Source organism: Sebastes fasciatus, chromosome 1, assembly GCF_043250625.1.
Source record: "Sebastes fasciatus isolate fSebFas1 chromosome 1, fSebFas1.pri, whole genome shotgun sequence".
Taxonomy (NCBI): domain Eukaryota; kingdom Metazoa; phylum Chordata; class Actinopteri; order Perciformes; family Sebastidae; genus Sebastes; species Sebastes fasciatus.
In genome coordinates, this window is record NC_133795.1 from 33,460,732 (window position 1) to 33,481,942 (window position 21,211).

The 21,211-nt window shown below is 38.5% G+C and overlaps 3 protein-coding genes across 10 annotated transcripts; 2 read left to right on the top strand and 1 right to left on the bottom strand.

Annotated features, from left to right (window-relative positions):
- Nucleotides 1-1,049: 1,049 nt before the first annotated feature.
- Nucleotides 1,050-3,845, top strand: cisha (cytokine inducible SH2-containing protein a). Of its 7 annotated transcripts, none has more exons than XM_074644644.1 (5): nt 1,050-1,198; nt 1,288-1,391; nt 1,686-1,779; nt 2,537-2,700; nt 2,906-3,845. In XM_074644644.1, exons 3-5 carry the CDS (start codon nt 1,760-1,762, stop codon nt 3,400-3,402), a joined length of 681 nt encoding a protein of 226 aa, XP_074500745.1. In that variant the 5' UTR covers nt 1,050-1,198; nt 1,288-1,391; nt 1,686-1,759; the 3' UTR covers nt 3,403-3,845. The 7 variants fall into 7 exon arrangements, with proteins under 7 accessions (XP_074500745.1, XP_074500762.1, XP_074500753.1 ...); XM_074644661.1 differs by having other exon boundaries at nt 1,715-1,779; XM_074644652.1 differs by having other exon boundaries at nt 1,718-1,779.
- Nucleotides 3,759-12,653, bottom strand: hemk1 (HemK methyltransferase family member 1). Its single transcript, XM_074644614.1, has 11 exons — nt 12,353-12,653; nt 10,949-11,122; nt 10,758-10,849; nt 10,578-10,671; nt 10,352-10,489; nt 6,876-6,940; nt 6,697-6,746; nt 6,498-6,603; nt 5,215-5,310; nt 4,793-4,903; nt 3,759-4,563 (listed from the first exon to the last, which is right to left on the bottom strand). Exons 1-11 carry the CDS (start codon nt 12,413-12,415, stop codon nt 4,500-4,502), a joined length of 1,053 nt encoding a protein of 350 aa, XP_074500715.1. The 5' UTR covers nt 12,416-12,653; the 3' UTR covers nt 3,759-4,499.
- Nucleotides 12,654-12,811: 158 nt separating this feature from the next.
- nprl2 (NPR2 like, GATOR1 complex subunit) lies at nt 12,812-18,897 on the top strand. Of its 2 annotated transcripts, XM_074644594.1 has the most exons (11): nt 12,812-13,389; nt 14,387-14,478; nt 14,616-14,784; nt 14,904-15,012; nt 16,219-16,355; nt 16,662-16,759; nt 17,013-17,049; nt 17,952-18,045; nt 18,132-18,249; nt 18,356-18,498; nt 18,595-18,897. In XM_074644594.1, exons 1-11 carry the CDS (start codon nt 13,309-13,311, stop codon nt 18,660-18,662), a joined length of 1,146 nt encoding a protein of 381 aa, XP_074500695.1. In that variant the 5' UTR covers nt 12,812-13,308; the 3' UTR covers nt 18,663-18,897. The 2 variants fall into 2 exon arrangements, with proteins under 2 accessions (XP_074500695.1, XP_074500701.1); XM_074644600.1 differs by lacking the exons at nt 16,662-16,759; nt 17,013-17,049 and having other exon boundaries at nt 12,815-13,389.
- The last annotated feature ends 2,314 nt before the right edge of the window (nt 18,898-21,211 follow it).

Consider the following 21,211-nt stretch of genomic DNA (forward strand, 5'->3'; position numbering starts at 1 on the left):
AAATAAATACATATAGTTTAATTGACTTATTTATTATTAAAATAATAAATCATACACCATCAGCAACTTGGTAAAACAAATCTTCAAAATGAACTACAATTCAAGTGTAAACCTTTTTAAAGCAGCAACGAATCGCTCCAAACTTAAACATGAATTAAAATTCCAATATATAATCTATATAGACATAAAAGTGAATTTAGTAGATCAGCCCCATTGTCACCGAGTATCGGCCTGATATCCGATCCGGTATCAGTATCGGTGCATCACTACTTTAAAGTAGATATTGAGCTGATGTGGATTTCCTAGATAGATTCCCTAGAAAAGAGATCATGCAGTTTAACAAACACATGGTTCAACAAATCAAACAGTATAAAAGACACAGTTATAGAGGAGGATCAAACATGACATTTCCTCTGACCTAACAGTAACCGTTTTTGCAGTTTATTGTCATGACTTTCTCGAGCATAACAAACCTCCGAGAAAACCTCCAGCATCAGTATTAAAATAATAAATCGTACACCAGCTAAAATTCCAATATATAATGTATATAAACATAAAGTTGAATTTAGTAGATGGGCCCCATTTTCACCGAGTATCGGCCTGATATCCGATCCGGTATCAGTATATCGGTGCATCCCTAATTTAAAATAAGCTTAATAGATGTCGAGCTTTCCTAGATAGATTCCCTAGAAAAGAGATCATGAGCAGAGATACAGTTTAACAAACACATGATTCATCAAATCAAGCAGTATAAAAGACACGGTTATAGAGGAACAAACATGACATTTCCTCTGACCAAACAGTAACCATTCTGTAGTTTATTGTCATAATAACTTTCTCGAGCATAACAAACCTCCGAGAAAAGCTCTGGCGGTGTTTTTCCACGGTGGATCGGAGGGGGGATCTATATTAGTGGAAACAGCCTGTGTGCATTCCTATTATCTTTAATGTCGAGGCGCTGGATTCCCAGAAACACTCTCTGACTCTCTGCTCTGCTGTCTCTGCTTCACCGGGTTGGCCCGGCGGGGCGGAGTCAACCCGGTCAGGATTCCTGGAAAGCGGATAGGGAGAAGCTGCCGCGCGATTCCTGGGAGCGAGCGCACAGTTCAGCGAAGGCACGAGCCGGCGGCTGGAAACAAAACCCGGTGGATCGGAGGAGGAGGAGATGAGACTGAAACACACCGGGAGGAGAGGAGAGGTGCGGCGCGGTGTCAAAAGGAGAGTTAACCGGTAAAAACAAGCAGGTTTCACCGGAGAGAAACGTGTCTTTATCTGCGTGTCTCACAGATAGAGAGAGCGAGAGAGCGAGACGGTGCGGGATGTGGAGTTGGTGCGGCCGGTGTGACGTCAGAGCCGCCGGTGCTGTTCTCAGAATAGACTTCTAGGAAACGGTAATTTTTAAAAGCCAAGCCTTTACACTGTGTCCTTCACACACTGGGAGCCACTCTGGTGACAACACACTCCACAACCTACACGCTGCTTTACGGACATTTACACCTTCTATATTTAGTGTTTTTATCTTTTAACTTTATATATATACTTTATATTTATATATAAAGTACAGGACCAGAGCCCTACCGGGTACACGGAGTCTTTTATTCTCCGATTCACAGCTTATAACGACGTTCACGCTCATTTTTTTCAACTAAAGGCTGTTTTTTAAAAAATGTTTATTTCTTAAACAGTCTCTTTATGTTTTCGTTATTTCCTGGAGAAGAAACACTGAGTGGATCGTAACACAGAGGATTCAACAAATAGCATGATTCTTTGTGTACCAGGGTGAGTTCACTTCTCTTTGTTCTCTTTTAATGTCTGCTGTGTTAAATAAACACACACCACTAAACAAGTCTATACCTGTAGAAGTAATGCACTTTTAATTAGTGTTAAGTTGTATTTAAAGTCTTAAGAGATGAGATTTAATTAGACATGTTCTCTATAAGGTTGTCTTTTACTCAAGTCTACCAATTCCACATTACATTGGTTATAAAAACAAAAAAATGGTGTTCATCAGAAACTTCATAATACTAATAGTAGTAATTATACAGCAGTTTTTAAATTAGACATGTTCTCTATAAGGTTGTCTTTTACTCAAGTCTACCATTTCCAAATGCCTATTTTACATTGATTATAAAAGCTAAAAAATGTTCTTCATCAGAAACTCCATAATACTAATAGTAGTAATTATACAGTACTTTTTAAATTTAACCTCTTATTTAAGGTTAAAATGTTAATTTAATGAGTGTTCTGACCAAGATTCAATATCAATCAATAACAGACAAAAGACAAGTAACACAAAATATGTCACTAAGTCAGAGTTAATTAAAAATGTGATTATATAATCATAAACAAGACTAAACATTCACATCACTGTGTGCATTTTGTGTGTTGAAACTGGACAGTGAAGTGACCTTTTCTTCTAATTTAGCAATAGACACTGAACTAAAAAATAATGATGTAGAATCCTGCATTAATATGCAAAAGCTGTGACTGTTTTGTCGTATGTGTTTTTAAACCATATTTTCCTTTTTATTTCCAGTCCGAGAGCTCCTCTGCCCGCCTCTCCGTCCACTGAATCCCCTCGGGGCATGCGGGCAGGAACTGCACATCCTACCCCTTGCCTTCAAAGCACCCCTCCGCTATGGGACCCCACAAAGGACCTGCGGGCGATTGCCAGCAATTTCTGCTATCTAGAAAATTCAGGTACAAATTGTTTCACGTTTTACAGCCACAAATAAGATTCTTGAAAATCCACAAACTGTTCCAGGGGGCATATTTTGTCTTCTTTTGTAAAAGATTTAGTTAAATGGTTTGATTGTGGACTGTGAACTGTAAAATCAAGCAGCGTAGAGGACAGTGAAAAGGACTGATGACTAATATTTAGGAATGTGCGTGTGTGTGTGTGTAGGATGGTACTGGGGAGCTGTGACGGCAGCTCAGGCCCACGCTGCACTTCAAGAGGCATCTGAAGGAGCCTTTTTGGTACGGGACAGCAGCCACCCTCTGTACATGCTGACCCTCTCGGTCAGGACTGCACGCGGCCCCACCAGTATACGCATCCAGTACAGCGGTGCCCAGTTCTTGCTGGACTCCAGCTCGCCGGCCCGGCCCAGCCTGTCATCCTTCCCCAACGTGCCAAGCCTGGTGCAGCACTACATGGGACCAGAGAGGAAAGCGGAGGAGGGGAAGGTGGTGGAGGAGGCTCCGTCAAAACCCTCTCAGCAGATAATTCAGGACACATCTGTGGTATTGAAACTGAAGCGGGCCGTGTTCAAGCCCCAGGGCCTCCCCTCCTTGCAGCACCTCACACGGCTCGTCATCAACATACATTCTGACTGCCCCGACCAGCTACCACTCCCGAGGCCTCTGCTGCGCTACATACAGGACTATCCCTTCAAGGTATGAGGGGGTCCCTCAAGTCCATTAATATGACTTACAGGGGAAAAAAACTGTCCAACAGGTCCCTTAGTGCCTGTAAATGACATCGCTGCTCCAGCAGCTGGAGGCCAGTCACGAAAAAATACTGGACACAGGGTCACGTTTGTGCTGGCGAAAATGTGTACAAATTCAGTTGACGTGCCTGGTTTTCAGACTCAATTTGTCGAGGACTGAGTGATGAAGTACCCCAGAAAAAAAAAAAGACAACTCGTGAGCAAACCTCAGTACTGTAATCACTTATTTCATGATGGATGTGGCTGTTTTACCCTCATCAGTTCTGGATGTACATACTGTTCCTAAGAAGTACACTGATTCCATTGAGACATCTTTTACGCCGTTTTATTTTTCTCAGTTTTTCTACCTTTTACATGTGTTAATTTTTTCTATTAAAACAACCAATTGGAGTCTAACTCGCTGTCCTTTTAAATCATTTTCTCCGTGTGTTACTCACAGGGGTAAATACTGTCATCATCATCATCATTATTATTAAGCACCACATGATGACTTGCCCTTGTGACACTTGTTACGAAATATTTTCTGCTCCAAATCACCTTTGAAACACAAAGACTTTGAGCTTTAAGTGTGTGAGAGGCGCAGATTGTGTGAGGAAGTAAAGGCCACATTGTGTGAGCGTGTGTGTGTGTGTGTGTGTGTGCGTTTTTTTGCTCAACAATGCGTATAGCCTGCATCTGAGTCAGCGAGTGGACGAGCGAAGGGGAGGACCGTTCATCAGCGGATTCACAGAACTGCTGAATGCTTCCTGGGAGGAGGGTGAGATTCTGAGAGGGAGGGTTCTAAGAAAAGCCTCAGTAATTACCTTCAGCTTTCAGCCTGCTTTTGTGCCATCTCGCACACATTTTTTGATTGTGGCGCAGGGATGCAATCACAAATGTTACCGGATTAAAAGTGCAACAGTGACAGTGAAAATGATTTGAGCTTCTGCAAATTGTGCATTTAGAGTGATCAAGCCGGTGGGGGCGCGTGCTCAGCGGCTCAGTGGGGGTAGGGGAGAACGAGGGCTGTGGCGACCTGGGCTAAAGCCAGCGTAATAGGATCTCAGTTTCTCAATCCTGATCCAGCTTGTGCTCCTTGTTTGACTCCTCTTTCTGGAGGATGCAGAATCGCGGCCTGAGAAACAAACAAATAAGACACTGAATTTTGGACTTGAAATTTGAAAGAAGCCCACAGGAGGGGTGTATTGTGCTTCATTTTGTAATTAAGATCTGATTTTAACAGTGCAGCATTTTACTTTAAATCAGATAGAGTGATGGGGTTAAAAGATCAACACTTTAGCATGAAGTTACAGCAGCTCAAATGATGACAAAATGATTTCACGACATATAAAGGCTGCTCTAACCTGCCGCTGATGTCGTGCCGTGTCTCCACATAACGCATCTCTTCCACGTTCGCCTCCACCCACGTTTGAATGAGCGGGGGGTGTCTGGGATCCACTTCCAAGTAAACACGGCTGTTATATTCACCAGAAACAGAGAACACAAAATGGATTAAAAATTCATTATCGACCGGACAGAATGATCAGAAGCAACCTTGGGATGAGAGCAGTGGCACGAGTCGGGAGCTGTATTCACTGGAAGTCTTTTAAAAAGCTTAACTCATTAAAAAGGCAACACGATACGTGTGTTTTTCTGAACATGCTGTTCTAGTGACAAGCCGCCGCTGTTAGGAATTAAACCCAGGTGTGTGTGTGTGTGTGTGTGTGTGTGTGTGTGTGTGTGTGTGTGTGTGTGTGTGTGTGTGTCGGGCGGTGGGGTTTCTTACCCATGATTTGATAGAATCTGTGGAGCCAGAGTCAAAATCTGTTTGATCACTTTTAGGCCATCTTCACCTCCATCTAAAGCAGCGTGGTCTTCAAACCTGGGCACACAGTAATCCATAAATCACTTGAATAAATTCATTTGATGTCACATATTTCCAAAAAAAATATACATTTCTAAGGACAAGTAATGCACTAATGCAAATTAATTTTATACATTTTATGCGTTTTCAAAGGTTTGACCTGCTGTTTTGGTTACTCTGACACAAAGATAAAATGTAGTACATACAATTTTATTTTTAAATAAATCTTAAATATTAGTATGACTTTATTTCACCTGTTTAGCATTTATAAACAGTATATATACAGTTAATGAAATGGTTTATAGCACATTATAACACACTATACTGCCTACAAAGCCACAATTAAGTAAAAAGTGTTTAGTCAAAATTTAGAAAAGACCAGAATTTGACTTGTTGACATATATAATTTCATTAAGTCATAGAAATGTAAAATTTAGAAGAAAACAGTATGTTAAATGTGCAGTTAAAACAAAACACAGCTAAAACAAACAGTGAACTACCCACAGCTAAAGCAAGAGAGCCAAATCAAGCTAAAGCTAGCTAGTGAGAGGCTAAAGCTACATTTACTTTCCCCGCATAGCCGTTTCCTGTTATTGAAATATATTCATATTTAATAATTAATATCTTGGTAATTTAGTTTCTTATCCAACATAAATAAGGTAGCAGCTACGTTCTTGCTCTTGACTCTAGTGAAATCCATGTTTCGGTGTTATTAAGTCACATTGTCAAATGAAAAGACATTATCATATCCATTTATTACACATATCCCCAGTCAGCCTGAAAAACTTTAAACCCTTTAACCACTACTTTCTGAACTTCAGGTTCTCTGTAGTTATTGCTGTCTGTCTTTGTAGGGCAGTATGCTACAGCCTTTAATGTGTAGGCAGATATAAAGACATTTTGTAATGTGAGTGAGTCATATGTGTGAACAGTTAATAGATTATTCATAGCACACTATAAGGATTTGTTCATGCATGTAATATATATTTATCAATGATAACAACTATTTTACAATCAATCATTCATTAAATGTTTATACACCAGTTAGAGTTGTTGCCTAATTGTTGACAAATCCATTAATACACACTTTCAAACTGCATTATAGTTTAGCACATTATTAAGTGTTAATACTGTTTATAAAGGCTATCTATGGGGAGAGGTTAAGTAAAAAATTAATTAAGACAGGTTGAATATGATTAAGTCACCGTAATATTTCAGGTTCCAACGTCGTCATATCCTCTGAGAACAGGTACGGGGGGTTACTGACCAACGCTGAGACATGGCTACAGAGGCTCAACACAGCTTCTGCATCTGACAAAACACAAATTTAAACTTCAAAAAAAAAAAATCAGCAGTATGTTTAGGTGCATTTTTTAATAATTGCAATGCATTGCTTTCACTTACCTTTCATTACATCTATATGATGAATCTGTAATCTGTCCTGAAGCCCCAACCTGCAGAGAAAAGTCCTTCATCAGACTTTATGCATTACTCTATACGCCCCAATTAAACTGTAAGTCTTTAATAAAAGTAAATCAATAAGGATATTGACAACTTGCTTATGTGTGCCATGGTACAATTACCTTAACGCATTCTCCCCTGTTAAATCCACCGCATCCTGGCTCTGATCCACGGCGATGACTTTAAGCTAGGGAAAAAGAAACAAACACGGCAATTAAAAGTGCTGTTTTCTGTTTGGATACAAGTACCTCAGGGAAAAGGATCTATTTGTCTGCATGAGGAGACATTTTTACAACTTTACGATCTGCTAACATTGGAGAAAGACAAATAAACAGACATAGATAACCAGATGTCAGGATGGTAGAGAGTATGAGTCAGCAGTGAGCTGACAATATTTACTGTGCTTTGTGATGTGAGGTCAATAGTGTATTCTACTACGAAGCCTTCGACTTAACCATGTATATCTATGCTACAGCTGATAACTAATGTTTTCTTTCATTATCTGTTAACCTACTGATGTTTCTATTGTTCTATTTAAAGGTCCCATATTATACAAAGTGAGATTTTCATGTTTTTTTATTATAAAGCAGGCTTAAGTCCTATATAAATACCGTGAAAGTATCAAAACACTCAATCCACAGGGAAATACACACAGCCCGTATTCGGAAGCTCTGCATTTGAAACAAGCTGTCAGGATTTCTGCCCATTTGTGATGTCACGAATATACAATATTTAGACCCTTTACACAATTTTAAACGTAAACATTCTAAATGTGTCCCAGTTTTTTCCTGGTTGCAGTGTATGTGAATATCATCAGCTGACAGGAAGTACACATGGACCCAAACTGTTGCCTAGCAACGCAATTCTGTTGCAATTCCGTAAATATGCACTAAAACGGAGCGTTTCAGACAGAGGGTAAATACCGGCATATTCAGGCTGACAGTATGAGGAAAATAAAGTTTTTTTTAACATTACAGCATGTAAACATGTTCTAGTAGAAATACAAAATACAAGTATGAACCTGAAAATGAGCATAATATGGGGCCTTTAACTATTCTACTAAGTGATTCATCATTTAGTCTTTATGTCAAAACTGACACATGGCCATCACCTGATACCAAAACAAAATGACTTCATTAGTCTGACCAGCAGCCTAAAAACCCAAAGTATTCAACGTATAAGGACCGGAAACTGACAAACTATTCACATTTTTTAAACTGAGACCAACCAGTGATTAGTCATAACTGTAATAAATATATTCTCTCTGAGCCAACTGATCACTTCACCATTTCAGTTTGAAAATGAAAAAAAATGATAAAACATTAGCTGCTACTAGCATAACACACCTGAATCTCCAACCTAACTGCTGTGCGTGTTGCATTGTGGGTAATGTAGGCGCCAGGTTTTAACAAGTCAGCATGGAATACAAAAGACAACATCTTGACAATGTTATAGGAGTGCAATGCTAAATTGGTGGAGTACTATTTTAATGTCAGCACTGCGTCATGTTCACGATGGCAATGCTAAAATGCTTGTGTTTAGCAGGTGTCATATTTAACATGTTCAAGATCTCAGTTTAGCGTGTTAGCATGCTCAACATTTCAGCACGCTAACAGCTGATGGGGATGTCATTAGTTTTGCAATGAATTTGGCACCAGATGAAATGTCAGGGGATCACCAATGTAAAGATATCTACTGTATATTATTGTATTTTTACACTTCCTTTCCTCATCACTGATTGGCTCTTGTTTCCACTCTTTGTCGCCCCTCATTAACCTGATTAAGTTCACCTGCTCACTCCTTATTTAAAGACTGCACTCTTTTTCACCTTCACATGGGGCAGCGGCAGGTCTGGTAAGAGGTGTGTCTTCCTTGTATTACGCTTTACTTCTTTCCTATGTCCATGTTTAACTGAGAGCTTTATTTAGCGTTATTTCTTTAAGATGGACATTTGAGACTGATTTGATTTATTGTGTTAATGTCTAATCTTGTATTTGGTTTATTTCAGATATGCCAACCCATGTGTGTCTTGTGCTTAAAGGGCAACTACAGCCATTTTCAAAATTCATACAGGTTATTCCTATGGTTTAAGGCAGTCCAAAAAAATATTAAAGATGAACAACTCTTTCCCAAATCCAAAAACCTGAGGCTAAATCTCAATCTTGTGATGTCATAGGGTGTAAAACTGTGGAGCTGCGCCATAGACAATGAATGGGGAGAGATGTTCAAGATGACACTGAGAGCACCCAGGGGGATGATCTGTTTTCTGTTTCACAACTGACAACACTACAATAGAATAAAGTACAGTAGGGATGTACTGATTACTTGATCGGATATCAGGCCGATACTGACTCAAATAGCTGGATTGGGTGTCTGACAATGGGGCTGATCTATTCAATTTAATTCTATGTTTATACACTACATACATAGTAATGTATACTGGCATTTAAATTCCTGTTAAAGTTTTGACAAATTTTTTGCTGCATTGAAAATGTTTACACCTGAATCGTCATTCCTGTTAATTTTGAAGATTTTTTTTACCAAGTTACTGGTGCAGAATTATTTTAATCATAAAGAACAATTACATTTTATATCTATGTATTTATTTGTTACATTTTGTTTTGCAAAGTTAGGAAAGTCAAGTCTAGCCGGATGTTTCCTTACACATAAAATAATGATTCAAGTCACTTCCACAAAGTGAGGCATACTGCTTATTAATTAAACGCTGGTATCGGATCAGTACTCGGTATCGGCCGATACCCAAACCACAGGTATCGTTATCAGGACTGAAAAAGATGGATCGGTGCATCCCTAGAATAAAGCTCATTTGGGTATAAAAAAAGAAAACAAACTTTCTGTGGGTCCATAAAATCAGTCTCCCATTCATTGTCTGTGGAGCAACAAATAGTTTTAGCACTCTTGTCTTTTTCGGATTTGGGAGGGGGCCGTTCATGTTTAATATTTTTGAACGGTCTTAAACCATATAGAATAACATGTATGAATTTTGAAAATGGGTGTAGTTCCCCTTTAAGTTCATTAAATGCCACTACTTGAGTTTTGAAGAAAAATAAACTGTTCAGATTCAAATATTTAGTTTTTTACATTCTGATCCGATGCCCATGACGATGGGGAACCTTTCATACTGAACCTCCTAATGAACAACCAAAGTTATTCAGATTCATCCTGAGGGGAACATGAATGTCTGTACCAAGTTTAATGGCAATCCATCGGTTTTCACTCAAAACCACAAAATGTCAACCTCATGGTGTCACTAGACGTAAAGGTCAGGAACACTAGACTCATTGGGATACATCCTCTGGGGACTATGAATACAAAATGTGGTGCCAATACATCGATCAGATGTTGATGGTGAAAAGTGACTAGTTTGACTTTCTGGTGGTGCTAAAGGAACAGTCAGGGGATCACCTATGTCAGCAGGATTTATCCTCTGAGGAACATGAAAGTGTGTACCAAAGTCCATGGTAATCCATCCAGCAGTTACGATATTTCAGCCTGGATCAAAGTGGTGGACTGATGGACAGACACTGCCATTCCTAGAGGCTAAAAATCTATTTCCTACAATAAACACAAACCTCACCTGAGGCAGACTCTTCAGCAGACTAAGAGAAATGGCACCAGAGCCACATCCCACTTCCAAGCATGTATGGTGGGTGTCTGCACAGACTCCAGTCCCGGTCTTCATCTCCAGATCAGCGAGCACGAGTTCAACCAACTCCTGCACCAACACATAAATGGAAAACACTGATCGTGTGTGATTGATCACTGGGATTTCACTTTACGTTTGTTTTTCTCTCTTCTCAAACCTCTGTTTCAGGTCTTGGTATGAACACAGGAGGCCTCATCTTCAGTGTCAGATCTCTGAAGTCCCACTCCTCAATCACATACTGCACAGGCATTCTGCATCAACACACACACATGAGTATTCTCAGTAAAAATACATCTGAATACATATTTATACAGATGTGTATGTAGACACTTTATACCTGGATAGGCGTCGAGAGCAGAGCTTCCATATCTGCTCTGTTTTTTCTGGGCTGAGGACCTCTGTTAACTTCCCCTGTCCAAGACTTTCTATCTGTTTAAAGAAATGGCATGAAGGGATGCTGTTAAATGTTAATGTCTCTATTCATTCATTATGTCAGGCAATGAATGAGCTCAGTAAATGTCCACTCACAGTTTTAGCCCCGAGCAGATGAGCAATGATGTAAAGGCTGGAGTGGTCCGGTTCCGACACGCCTCTCTCCGCAAAGTGTCTCTTCCATAAATCCACCACCTGAAGTGCTGTGATCCTGCCGCCAGGTACTGCTGGACCGCTGCATGTACGCACCACATGGACGCCCCAAAGACCCTAAAAGATTACAGAGTGTTTCTAATTAACCACAAATCTACAGCTATCGTGCATTCAAGCTGTGGTTTAACAGGCAATTATTGATTTCCCCCGGGCCCCTTGCGACTCAGAGGAGTCAAATTTGAAAATTTCAGAGGCCTGCCTTCACAATCTAATGCAATATAGTACAAGACTGGATGATGCAGAGAGGTGTTTCTCATGTACTGTGTGTAAATGGATTTTCTGTAAAATGACAGGAAAACATCTAATCTTTGGCGGTCACTACTTTTGGGTTCAAGCTTGTGTTTCTGAGCCATTATAATACCTCTGGGTGTTAGTCAAACTAGATAATCCATTTTGAGACGTATCATTGGGTTCTACAAACATGTGGTGGGCATTTCGAATCAATTATTAAAATATGATTTATAGATTAATCAATGATGAAGCGTTAGTTGCAGCCCTACAACTGTAACTTTGGACACACAGGGAGTCTTGACCCTCAAAGGTTAAAAGCGGTAAAAAAAAATGGCTGTCATATACTTAATTTAAACACATGAGCCCTCCTTCACTTGTTTGAAAGTACTCTGAATATCAACAATTTACACAGACACACACTTAACAAAGATCTTAGATCCACTCATATGTAAATGCACATCATCCAATAAATAGCTCAATAAATAAATAATAAACAAAGCATGATCCCTCTGCTTGTATGTGCACTAGTTTGTAAGTTTGGCTGTCTATTATGGAGGAAAGTCATTTAAATATTAAAAAAGCATTTAATTGATTAATAACTAATTGTACAATAAAAAATAGCCATTAATAAATTAGTTTAGAAATTGATTTATTAATCTATGAATAAATGGACTAAATTACAAAGTAATTCATTATTTGAATTTTTAATGGGCAATAAAAAGAATACAAAATATATAAAAATGTATTAAAGGCTATTTTTATTGTACAATTAGTTATTATTCAATTAAATGCCTTATTACTATTTCTCTTGTGGTCCTCCATAGTCTATTGCTACAAATAATGTACCTAATAGCCCTCAAAGTTTAGTAGGGACAGTTACTTTTCTTTGGTGATCATTTGTCTCTAATTTCTTACTCTTCCCTGTGTATGTACCTTCTAGTGTAACGTTAAGGCTATATTTTAAACAGCCTGCTTTACTCGTTTGTGCTAAATGCAGTCACAGTTACAGGACTCCCAGAAAACAACAACAAACATCTATGTGATAGAGTGAGTTACCTTTGGTCCAACACTCTTGCACCCAAAGCATCGGTAGCCTGCACTCAGACATCTCCTCCACATGACTGATACAAACTAAACAAACACCCCCTTTTTACATCATTATCATTCCTTTCCTTTAACAGGAACACATCGTTTGTGTAGCCATCAGCTGTGCTATCCTGTATGAGCTCTGTCTGGGTCACTTGTATCGCCCTAAATCGGTTAAATGGTCATTAAACTACATTTTCTATAACCGGATGGAGAGCTAGTTGAAGGTTGAACTACACATGGTGCAGCCAGCACGCCTCTCCAACTAGTGACGTCATGACGCAATACGTCTCCACTTGAGTCGCACCTGCGCAGCACTAACCATGGTGACTAGTGCTGCCTTTAGGGACTGTTGAATATATATTATTTTAGCTGGTTGACCATCTGAAAAGTGGTGATAGTTGCTGAAAACCCGGAAATGTTTTTGATTTTATACATTGAGATAATCTTATTATTTTTTTTTTGGTGAAAAAGACGCATTCTCCTCTTTTTCATTCACTGTCTACGTAGTATTTACGAGGTCGGTTATCTGAGTTAGTAAATTCCGAGTGGCTCGTGAAGACACCAGTATTGTTGTTCCTCTATCTGCTGTGTGTGTCTGAGTGAGTCGAGTACTGGAGAGTTGTTGTTTTATAGTTTGCTATTAGGTTTACAGCATTTAAATCCCAAAATACAGTCTTAACACATTTGTACGGATGTTGTCCAGATGTAAGAACTGCTAAATGTGTTTCACCAGAGGTCTCTAGCTTGTTATAAGACGTCACAACAGGAAGCTAGCTTCAGATGCTAAATAACAGTTAGAGGCAAATCAGGGCAGACACACACACACACACACACACACACACACACACACACACACACACACAGGAGACAGAGGGTTTGGTTAAAGTGTGTCAAGCTGATCATTTGGTAGGTTATCTGGGGTTATGATGGGCATGACCACTAGAATAGAGTGTATATTCTTCAGTGAGTTTCACCCCACCCTGGGTCCAAAGATCACATACCAGGTAAGTGTGCAAATACTGTGTTTTTAACAAGGTGAGAAGTAATAAAATGAGCACAACTGTCTTATTAATAATTACCATAGTCACTATAAAACATGGCCTAATTATTCTTGTTGTGATAGTTAAATTATGTGTGTTAAGTCATAATTTGATATTCAATTTTTTTCAATTCAAACTTTATTGCAGACTCAAAGTCCAGATAAGAAAACCAATACATAACATATATCTCATTACAATACAGGAAGCACTGTAAAAAGTCAGGATTAAAAGATATTAAAAATATAAATATTAATATAAATATATACATACATCAATGCCTTACATATAAAGGCATTGATTATGTTTCTGATATCAGAAACATCAAGAGAAGAAAGGAGACGAAAGGCACTTTATTGATCCCCGAGGGGAAATTCAATTTTTCACTCGAAAAACACACACACACACACATGCACAAACAGGACCTATATACATGCATTAATGGAGATATGACAGAGTGAGGCCCCTGACAGGCGCCCCGAGCAGTTTGGGGTTTGGTGCCTTGCTCAAGGACACCTCGGCCACTGCAGCTCACTCCATAGGGACTTGGCTTGGGAACCGGAGGGTCGATGGTTCAAGTCCCCGCATGGACCAAGTACTGAGTGTGAACTGGTCACTGGAGAGATGCCAGAATGCTTCTTGGGCACTGCTGAGGTGCCCTTGAGCAAGGCACTAAAGCCCCAAATGCTTCTTCTTCTTCTTCTTCTTCTTCTTGTTTCTCATGTTGCTATAAATCTTGGCAAATAGCTCCAGCATCACAGCTCGCTCTGGGACACTCTGCATCCTTGTGTTTGACTGTACGTGTGATGTAATTAAAATTAGAATAATTGAATCTTTATTAATGGTAAGCAGGTGTTTAATCCCTCTACATATTGTTGTGGTGTTGACCTTGAAGTGAAAAGTACATAATCTTCTTATGGTATCTTATAGGATGTATTATGTCCCCTATGTCCTTTCGTGACAGGTCCCAGAGGAATACATATCACGGGAGCTCTTTGACACAGTTCAGGTTTATATCATCACCAAGCCAGAACTGCAAAACAAATTGATAACAGTGTATGTAATCTACTCTTTCTCCTTGACATAATTAATTGTTTTGTTTTTTGCCCCTTTGAGATCTATGTTTATGCATATGTTGCTCTTTTTCAGTATCAAACTATCCTCTCTATGCTCTTTTTATCTTATTGTTTTAGCACGGCCATGGGTAAGAAGCTAATCGGGTGTCCTGTGTGCATCGAGCATAAAAAGTACAGCAGAAATGCCCTCCTGTTTAACCTTGGCCTTGTTTGTGACGCCCAAACCAACACGTGTGCTCTGGAGCCGATTGTCAAGAAGCTGTCTGGGTACCTCACGACCCTGGAGGTAGTGAATGATGCATTTTCACATCTGTACTTGTCACATCTGGTTGCTTTAATGTTTTGCTGATAGTTTTCAGTCATCTCGGAGATGATTTTAAATCTTTGTGCCTCGCTGTGTTGCAGCTGGAGAGTGGCTTTATATCCAATGAGGAGAGCAAGCAGAAACTTTTACCCATTATGTCGACGTTGTTAGAAGAACTTAATGCCACAGGAGCCTGCACCTTACCCATAGGTACATTATTCTGTATTTTACTGTGTTTTATCTGTGACAAACAACCATTTGACTCTTTAATATACATGCGGAGGGTGGTGGTGAAATGCAAATTATATGTATGTGTGTGTGTGTGTGTGTGTGTGTGTGTGTTTTGCAGGAAACAGTTCTGATTTAGTGAGTGACTGTAAAAGTGTTTTGAAAAAGTGTTAGTAGAAAACATGTTGTTCAGCTGCTCATTTTCTTCCAACTAGTTTTGAAGATATTGTCACCGCAGCACCAAAAGTGACTGACCATAAATTTTATTTAGTGATACTTCGGTTTCATTACCACCACGGTGCAAGCAGTAGTGTAAAGTGCGTATTGTAAAGACATGTTCAACAACAAAATTTTGCTTTTTCGGCAGTTTACTCATTATATTTTGTAATATTAGTTGTTTTTCTAGCTGTTTAAAGACAGCTTTCAAACTCAAATTTATTATTTTATGAAAAATTAACCTACAATATTCCATAATTTATTTACAGACAATGATATATGTTCAAGATGTGGTATCTAACAGATTAATTAGACCCTTTTCTAAAACTGATTATAAGAAATGGATGTCCTTTCTCGAAACAGTTATTAATCATATTGATCCTTCAAAAGTGCAAACATAATTATTAACCAGTGCTTTAATTTATTTTCATCTTTAACTTTGATTCATTTCGGTAAAAAGCACAGAATCAGAATAAGGCTTATTGCCAAGTAGGTTATTCACTTACCAGGGATTTACCTTGGTGTTCGGTGCTTACAGTAAACATATTAAGAGAAAATGAAAATACAGGCAAAGTACTGCAGAAGTCAAGAACATAAATGTAGAATAGAAAAAATTACAATACAAATATGAAAAAGATACTATAACAAAAACATAAATATAGAATAGAAAATTCTTAGTAAAAATATCCAAAAGATACAATAAAAATACTATATCAAGAACATAAATATAGAAAAATTACAATAAAAGTATTAAAAAAGATACTATAAAAAATACTAAAACAAATATATACAATATAACTGTTTTAGAATGAGACATGTCAGTAAATGTTCAGTTGAGACTTCTAACTGAAAAGTATTGAGCACTGAAGTTCATGGTTTGGCATTTGAAAACCTCATTTTGGTATGGGGGCAACAATAGTTTTTTATTTCATTTTTATCTAGTCTCTTTTTCTGTTCTGTGTGTGCTGTTAGATGAGTCCAACACCATCCACTTAAAGCTGATCCAGCTACGAAAGGACCCCCCGATTGTCCAGGAGTACGATGTGCCCGTCTTCACCCAATGCAAAGACCATTTTATCAAATCTCAATGGGATCTCACCACTCAACAGGTACTGTAAGCCTTGTGGCTGATATCAACGGACGTTGTGATAAGATATGTGCCAAAATTCTAAGAAGAGGAGAAAGATTAGTGATAGAAGGTCTGTTATCAGCAGCACATGGCGTGATATGGACGTCTTGTTTCACATCCCATTTATTTTATGGATGAAAAGGAGGCATAAGTTTAGGAGAAGGTGGCATTTTATCGGTACAATAATGTGTTATTGCTGGTACAACGTACTCTTATTAACCCAGCAATTCAGGTCATGGAGTTTAGAAGGAGCCAGTAATGTTCCACTGCGTGTTGTTTACTGCAGATCCTGCCCTATATTGATGGATTTAGACACATCCAGAAAATCTCTGCTGAAGCGGATGTAGAGCTGAATCTTGTTCGCATTGCGGTGCAGAATCTCTTGTGAGTACATTTCATTGAATAAAGGGCAACACACACCAGCGGCAGTTTTCTATGTACAGTTAGCCCGGGGGTTGATCCACACCAGCACATCATGACAAACCACTATCTGTGGTGGCGCTGATGGTCGTTAGCACACATCTTCTCTCTTTGAATTATGCTATGTGTGTTTGTGTGTCGCACTTCGGTGTTGTAAGACTGTTATTTCCAAAAGAAACAGAAAGAGAGACACTGAAATCCTCCTTTTCCTTCACAGGTATTATGGTGCCGTGACGTTGGTGTCAATATTCCAAGTATGGCAGCACTATTTTTTTATATTAGGGCCACTGTGATTTAAAGAGTATAATCATAATATTACGAGAAAAAGTCATAGTATTTCATAATAAAATCTGATTTTTATGAGCAAAAGTTGTAATATTGTGAGAGAAAAGTTATTGGTGAAACTTATAACTTAAAAATAATATTATTTATTTATATAGCTCTTTTCAAGCATAAGCACAAAGTGCTTTCCAGAAACAGTTTACAGGATATAAAATGAAACATAGAGTATATCAAGCAGCACTGAGCCCATTTAGAAACAGATGGAGGTGCAAGTGCAGAATAAATGAAATAGTTCATATAGGTAAGTAAGATATGGATAAGAGAAATAAGCCCATATAAAGCAGGTGAAATTTAAGTACAGAAAATAACCTGATATATATAAAAAATAAGAGGCAAATATCAGAAGCGATCTCATATAAAGCAGATAAAGTGCCAATGAAAGAACAAATTCTTGAATTCAAAACAGATAAAAGTGCAACATATATAGAAGTGCATATAGAAATACTAAAACAAGTACAACTTAAATATGAAAATAAAGTTAAAATAAAGCATAATGAAATAGTAATATAAATAGGAAACATGATGCGATAATAGAAAAAGAATACATAACTTAAGGTCATTCAAATCTTTCTTTTGACACGTCAATGCTCTCCTGTTTAAGAGAATTCAAATTTAGAAATATTATGACTTTTTTCTCATACATTTTCCTCTTTAATCCTAAAAAAAATACAATTCTAATCTTTTTATACATACAACTTTCTTTCTGGTAATATTACTACTTTTTCCTAACAGTGGCCCAACTCTCCTTTATAACTATTAGAGGGTTTGTTTAGTTTGCTGATCGTCTTGTGCCTTTTTTTTTACCTACCTCCAGTACTCTAATGTGTATTGCACCACCCCCAAAGTCCAGAGCCTCATAGATGATAAGTCCATTCAGGAGGAGTGCCTCAGCTACGTCACTAAGCAAGGTAAACAAAGGTCACGATTGTTGAACACAAGTGTTCTTTTTTTATGTTTTTATTTTGTCATTGACATATATTTTATTGTCTGTCAGGTCAGAAGCGTGCGAGTCTGAGAGATGTGTTCCAGCTGTACTGCGGTCTGAGTCCAGGAACCACAGTCCGAGACCTTTGTTCTCGCTACGCACAGCAGCTTCAAAGGGTTGATGAGAGGTCGCCATCAATCACCTTATCAATCTCTGAAATCTCCTGACTCTTGAAAAGTCAGGTCAGAGTGACATTTATTGACTTGTGTGTCATGTCATGCGTTGCCTTTCAGGAGGCTGATCCAATTTGGACTGATGAAGTCTCTTATTCGACGGCTGCAGAAATATCCGGTGAAGGTGATCCGTGACGAGAGGAGCAGGCTGCCTCGACTCTATACCGGTTGCCATAGTTATGATGAGATCTGCTGCAAAACAGGCAGGTTTCAACGCTCTTTCTCTCTCTCTGTGTGTTTATTATAACTCATAACTAATGGTAGAAAACAAGTCTGCTTACAATGTTGTCATTTTACAGGGATCAGTTACCAGGAGCTGGACGAACGTTTGGAAAATGATCCCAACATCGTGGTGTGCTGGAAGTGACGTGAACTGAAAACAGACTGAAAGATACAGAGATGCCTCAACCAAAGATGCCTTCAGTGACGGAAAGAGTGGAAGTGAAGTAGTATTTTGTAATTTTTAGGTTAGATTAGTGTTTTTTTAAACAAATCTCCTCATCAAGAAGCATACATTTCTGTTTAGGTCAAGTGAGGAAGGTGATATTTATTAATATTGTACAAAAGATCATTTGTGGTTAATAAAAGATTTTATACCACAATGTGACTGTTTGTCTCGAATCACCGTGCATAAAAAAAAAAATCTGAATTTTACATTTGATGTCATTTTGTAGCCATAAAAAATGAGCCTCACATTGAAGCACTGGAACAAGTGGATACAGAAGATCTCATGTTATCAGACTGGAAAAAAAATATTTATCTATCTTTGAAATTACAACAAGAAACATTATCAATATTAATTTTCATAAATTTTTACTTTTGTACTGTAGAGATGTAAAGTACTTGTACTTCACTTTTGTATTTCATGTCTTCAATTATTCAGAGAAAAATTTACTTTTTACACCACAACATTTATTCTTTTATAAATCGTTATGTATATATATTCATAGATTAAACTTCCCAGCAGTTTATTAAACAGTAAAAATGTAACTAACACTTACATCAGTAAGTACTTCTACATTTGATACTTGATAATAATAATAATAATAATAGTCCTTATTTATAGAGCACTTTTCAAAGTCCTCTTTACAAAGTGCTTCACCACGGCAGCAAAATAAAACCAACAGATCAGATAAACAATTTGGTGTATAAAATCATAATGTAATATATCATTTTATAAGCTTATAAAATATGATACATTATTATAGATTAAACTACCCAGCAATTTATTAAACAGCAAACATGTAACTTACACTTACATCAATAGCACTTTTCAAAGTCCATTTTACAAAGTGCTTCACAAAGGCAACAAAATAAAACAAACAAGTGATAAATCATATTTAAAAAAACAACTTGGTGTTTAAAAATCAACATAGTGTAGTAAAAGGTACGAATAGAAAAAAAAAGGAAATAAAGGACAGTTCAAAGGAAATTAAAACTCAAGAAAGTCAGGAAAGGCTCTCCGCCAAAGATTTAAAGGACCCATATTGTAAAAAGTGAGATTCTCATGTTTTTCATATTATAACGATCCTCATCCAGCTGCACTGGCTCCCTGTTAAATCCCGGATTGACTACAAAAACCTCCTGCTCACCTACAAAGCCCTCCATAACCTCGCCCCCACCTACCTCACAGACCTCCTCCAGGAGTACGCCCCCTCCCGTTCCCTCCGCTCATCATCAGCCGGACTTCTGACTACCCCCACCTCACGCCTCAGCACCATGGGAGCCAGGGCATTCAGCTGCTCTGCTCCCAGGCTCTGGAACTCACTCCCCCCACACATCCGGCAGTCTGAAAATATCACATCATTCAAATCCCTCCTCAAAACCCACCTGTTTAAACTGGCATACTCTCTCTAGCACTCATCATCACCCATCCTATGTGTCTGTACAAATATGTCTCTGTCATGTCCTGTTGTTTTTATATTGTTTTATCTGTCTATGTTTTAATTAATTCTTGTAAGGTGTCCTTGGGTGTCCAGAAAGGCGCCACCAAATAAAATGTATTATTATTATTATTTATTATTATAAAGTAAGTTAAAGTGCTCTGTAAATACTGTTAAACTATCGAAACGCTCAATATACGGAGAAATACACACAGCGCATATTCAGAAATTGTGCATTTGAAACAGTCCGTTAGGATTTCTGTCCATTTGTGATGTCACAAGTCTACAATATATAGACCATTACACAGATTTAAATGTAAGCATTCTAAATGCGTCCCAGTTTATTTCCTGTTGCAGTGCAAGGCCTATGGAAAGGAGGCTGGGTCACGGGCGGACATCGGTCTTGGGGTATGGGGTATAACACATGCGCAGTGTAACTGAAGCTGCAGTCGTGCGTTGCGATTGGCTCAATTTCGGCGAGTGCGGACGAGATTTTACTGCGCATGTGTTATACCCCTCCAGATATGACTCGTGTATGTAAATAACATCAGCTGACAGGAAGTAAACATGGACCCAAACTGTTGCCCAGCAATGCAATTCCGTTTCAATTCCCTTGAAATGCACTTAAACGGAGCGTTTCAGACAGACGGTGAATACCGGTATATTCAGGCAGACAGTATGAGGAAAATAAAGTTTTTTTTTAAACATAACAGCATGTAAACATGTTGTAGTAGAAACACAAAATACAAGTATGAACCTGAAAATGGGACCTTTAAGTGATTCAGCCTCGGGGCCCTTAACTTGAAGTAGGCTACATGTTCCTAGTACTGTAATACTGTAATGTAGTATTTTTACAGTGTGGCACTGCAGCTGTGGATACTGTACTTGTTGATGTTAGACCTCCTTACTTGAGGCAGCACCGCCCCTCTCTTTTAAAGCTGCACCGCCCCTCTCTGGTGAAGCTGCACCGCCCCTCTCTGGTGAAGCTGCACCGCCCCTCTCTGGTGATGTTGAAGCTGCACCGCCCCTCTCC

Bases quoted from the DNA above. Each gene is read 5' to 3' on its own strand.
- cisha (XM_074644671.1), top strand. From the start codon at position 1,760: ATGATTCTTTGTGTACCAGG. The intron at 1,780-2,536 runs GTGAGTTCACTT...TTTTATTTCCAG, and splicing joins ATGATTCTTTGTGTACCAGG to TCCGAGAGCTCCTCTGCCCG. The intron at 2,701-2,905 runs GTACAAATTGTT...GTGTGTGTGTAG, and splicing joins CTGCTATCTAGAAAATTCAG to GATGGTACTGGGGAGCTGTG.
- hemk1 (XM_074644614.1), bottom strand. From the start codon at position 12,415: ATGTGGAGGAGATGTCTGAGTGCAGGCTACCGATGCTTTGGGTGCAAG. The intron at 6,941-10,351 runs GTGAGGTTTGTG...CTTTTTCCCTAG, and splicing joins TGCTGAAGAGTCTGCCTCAG to CTTAAAGTCATCGCCGTGGA. The intron at 4,904-5,214 runs GTAAGAAACCCC...TGAATATAACAG, and splicing joins CAGATTCTATCAAATCATGG to CCGTGTTTACTTGGAAGTGG.
- nprl2 (XM_074644594.1), top strand. From the start codon at position 13,309: ATGATGGGCATGACCACTAGAATAGAGTGTATATTCTTCAGTGAGTTT. The intron at 14,785-14,903 runs GTAGTGAATGAT...GCTGTGTTGCAG, and splicing joins GGTACCTCACGACCCTGGAG to CTGGAGAGTGGCTTTATATC. The intron at 18,250-18,355 runs GTCGCCATCAAT...GTTGCCTTTCAG, and splicing joins CTTCAAAGGGTTGATGAGAG to GAGGCTGATCCAATTTGGAC.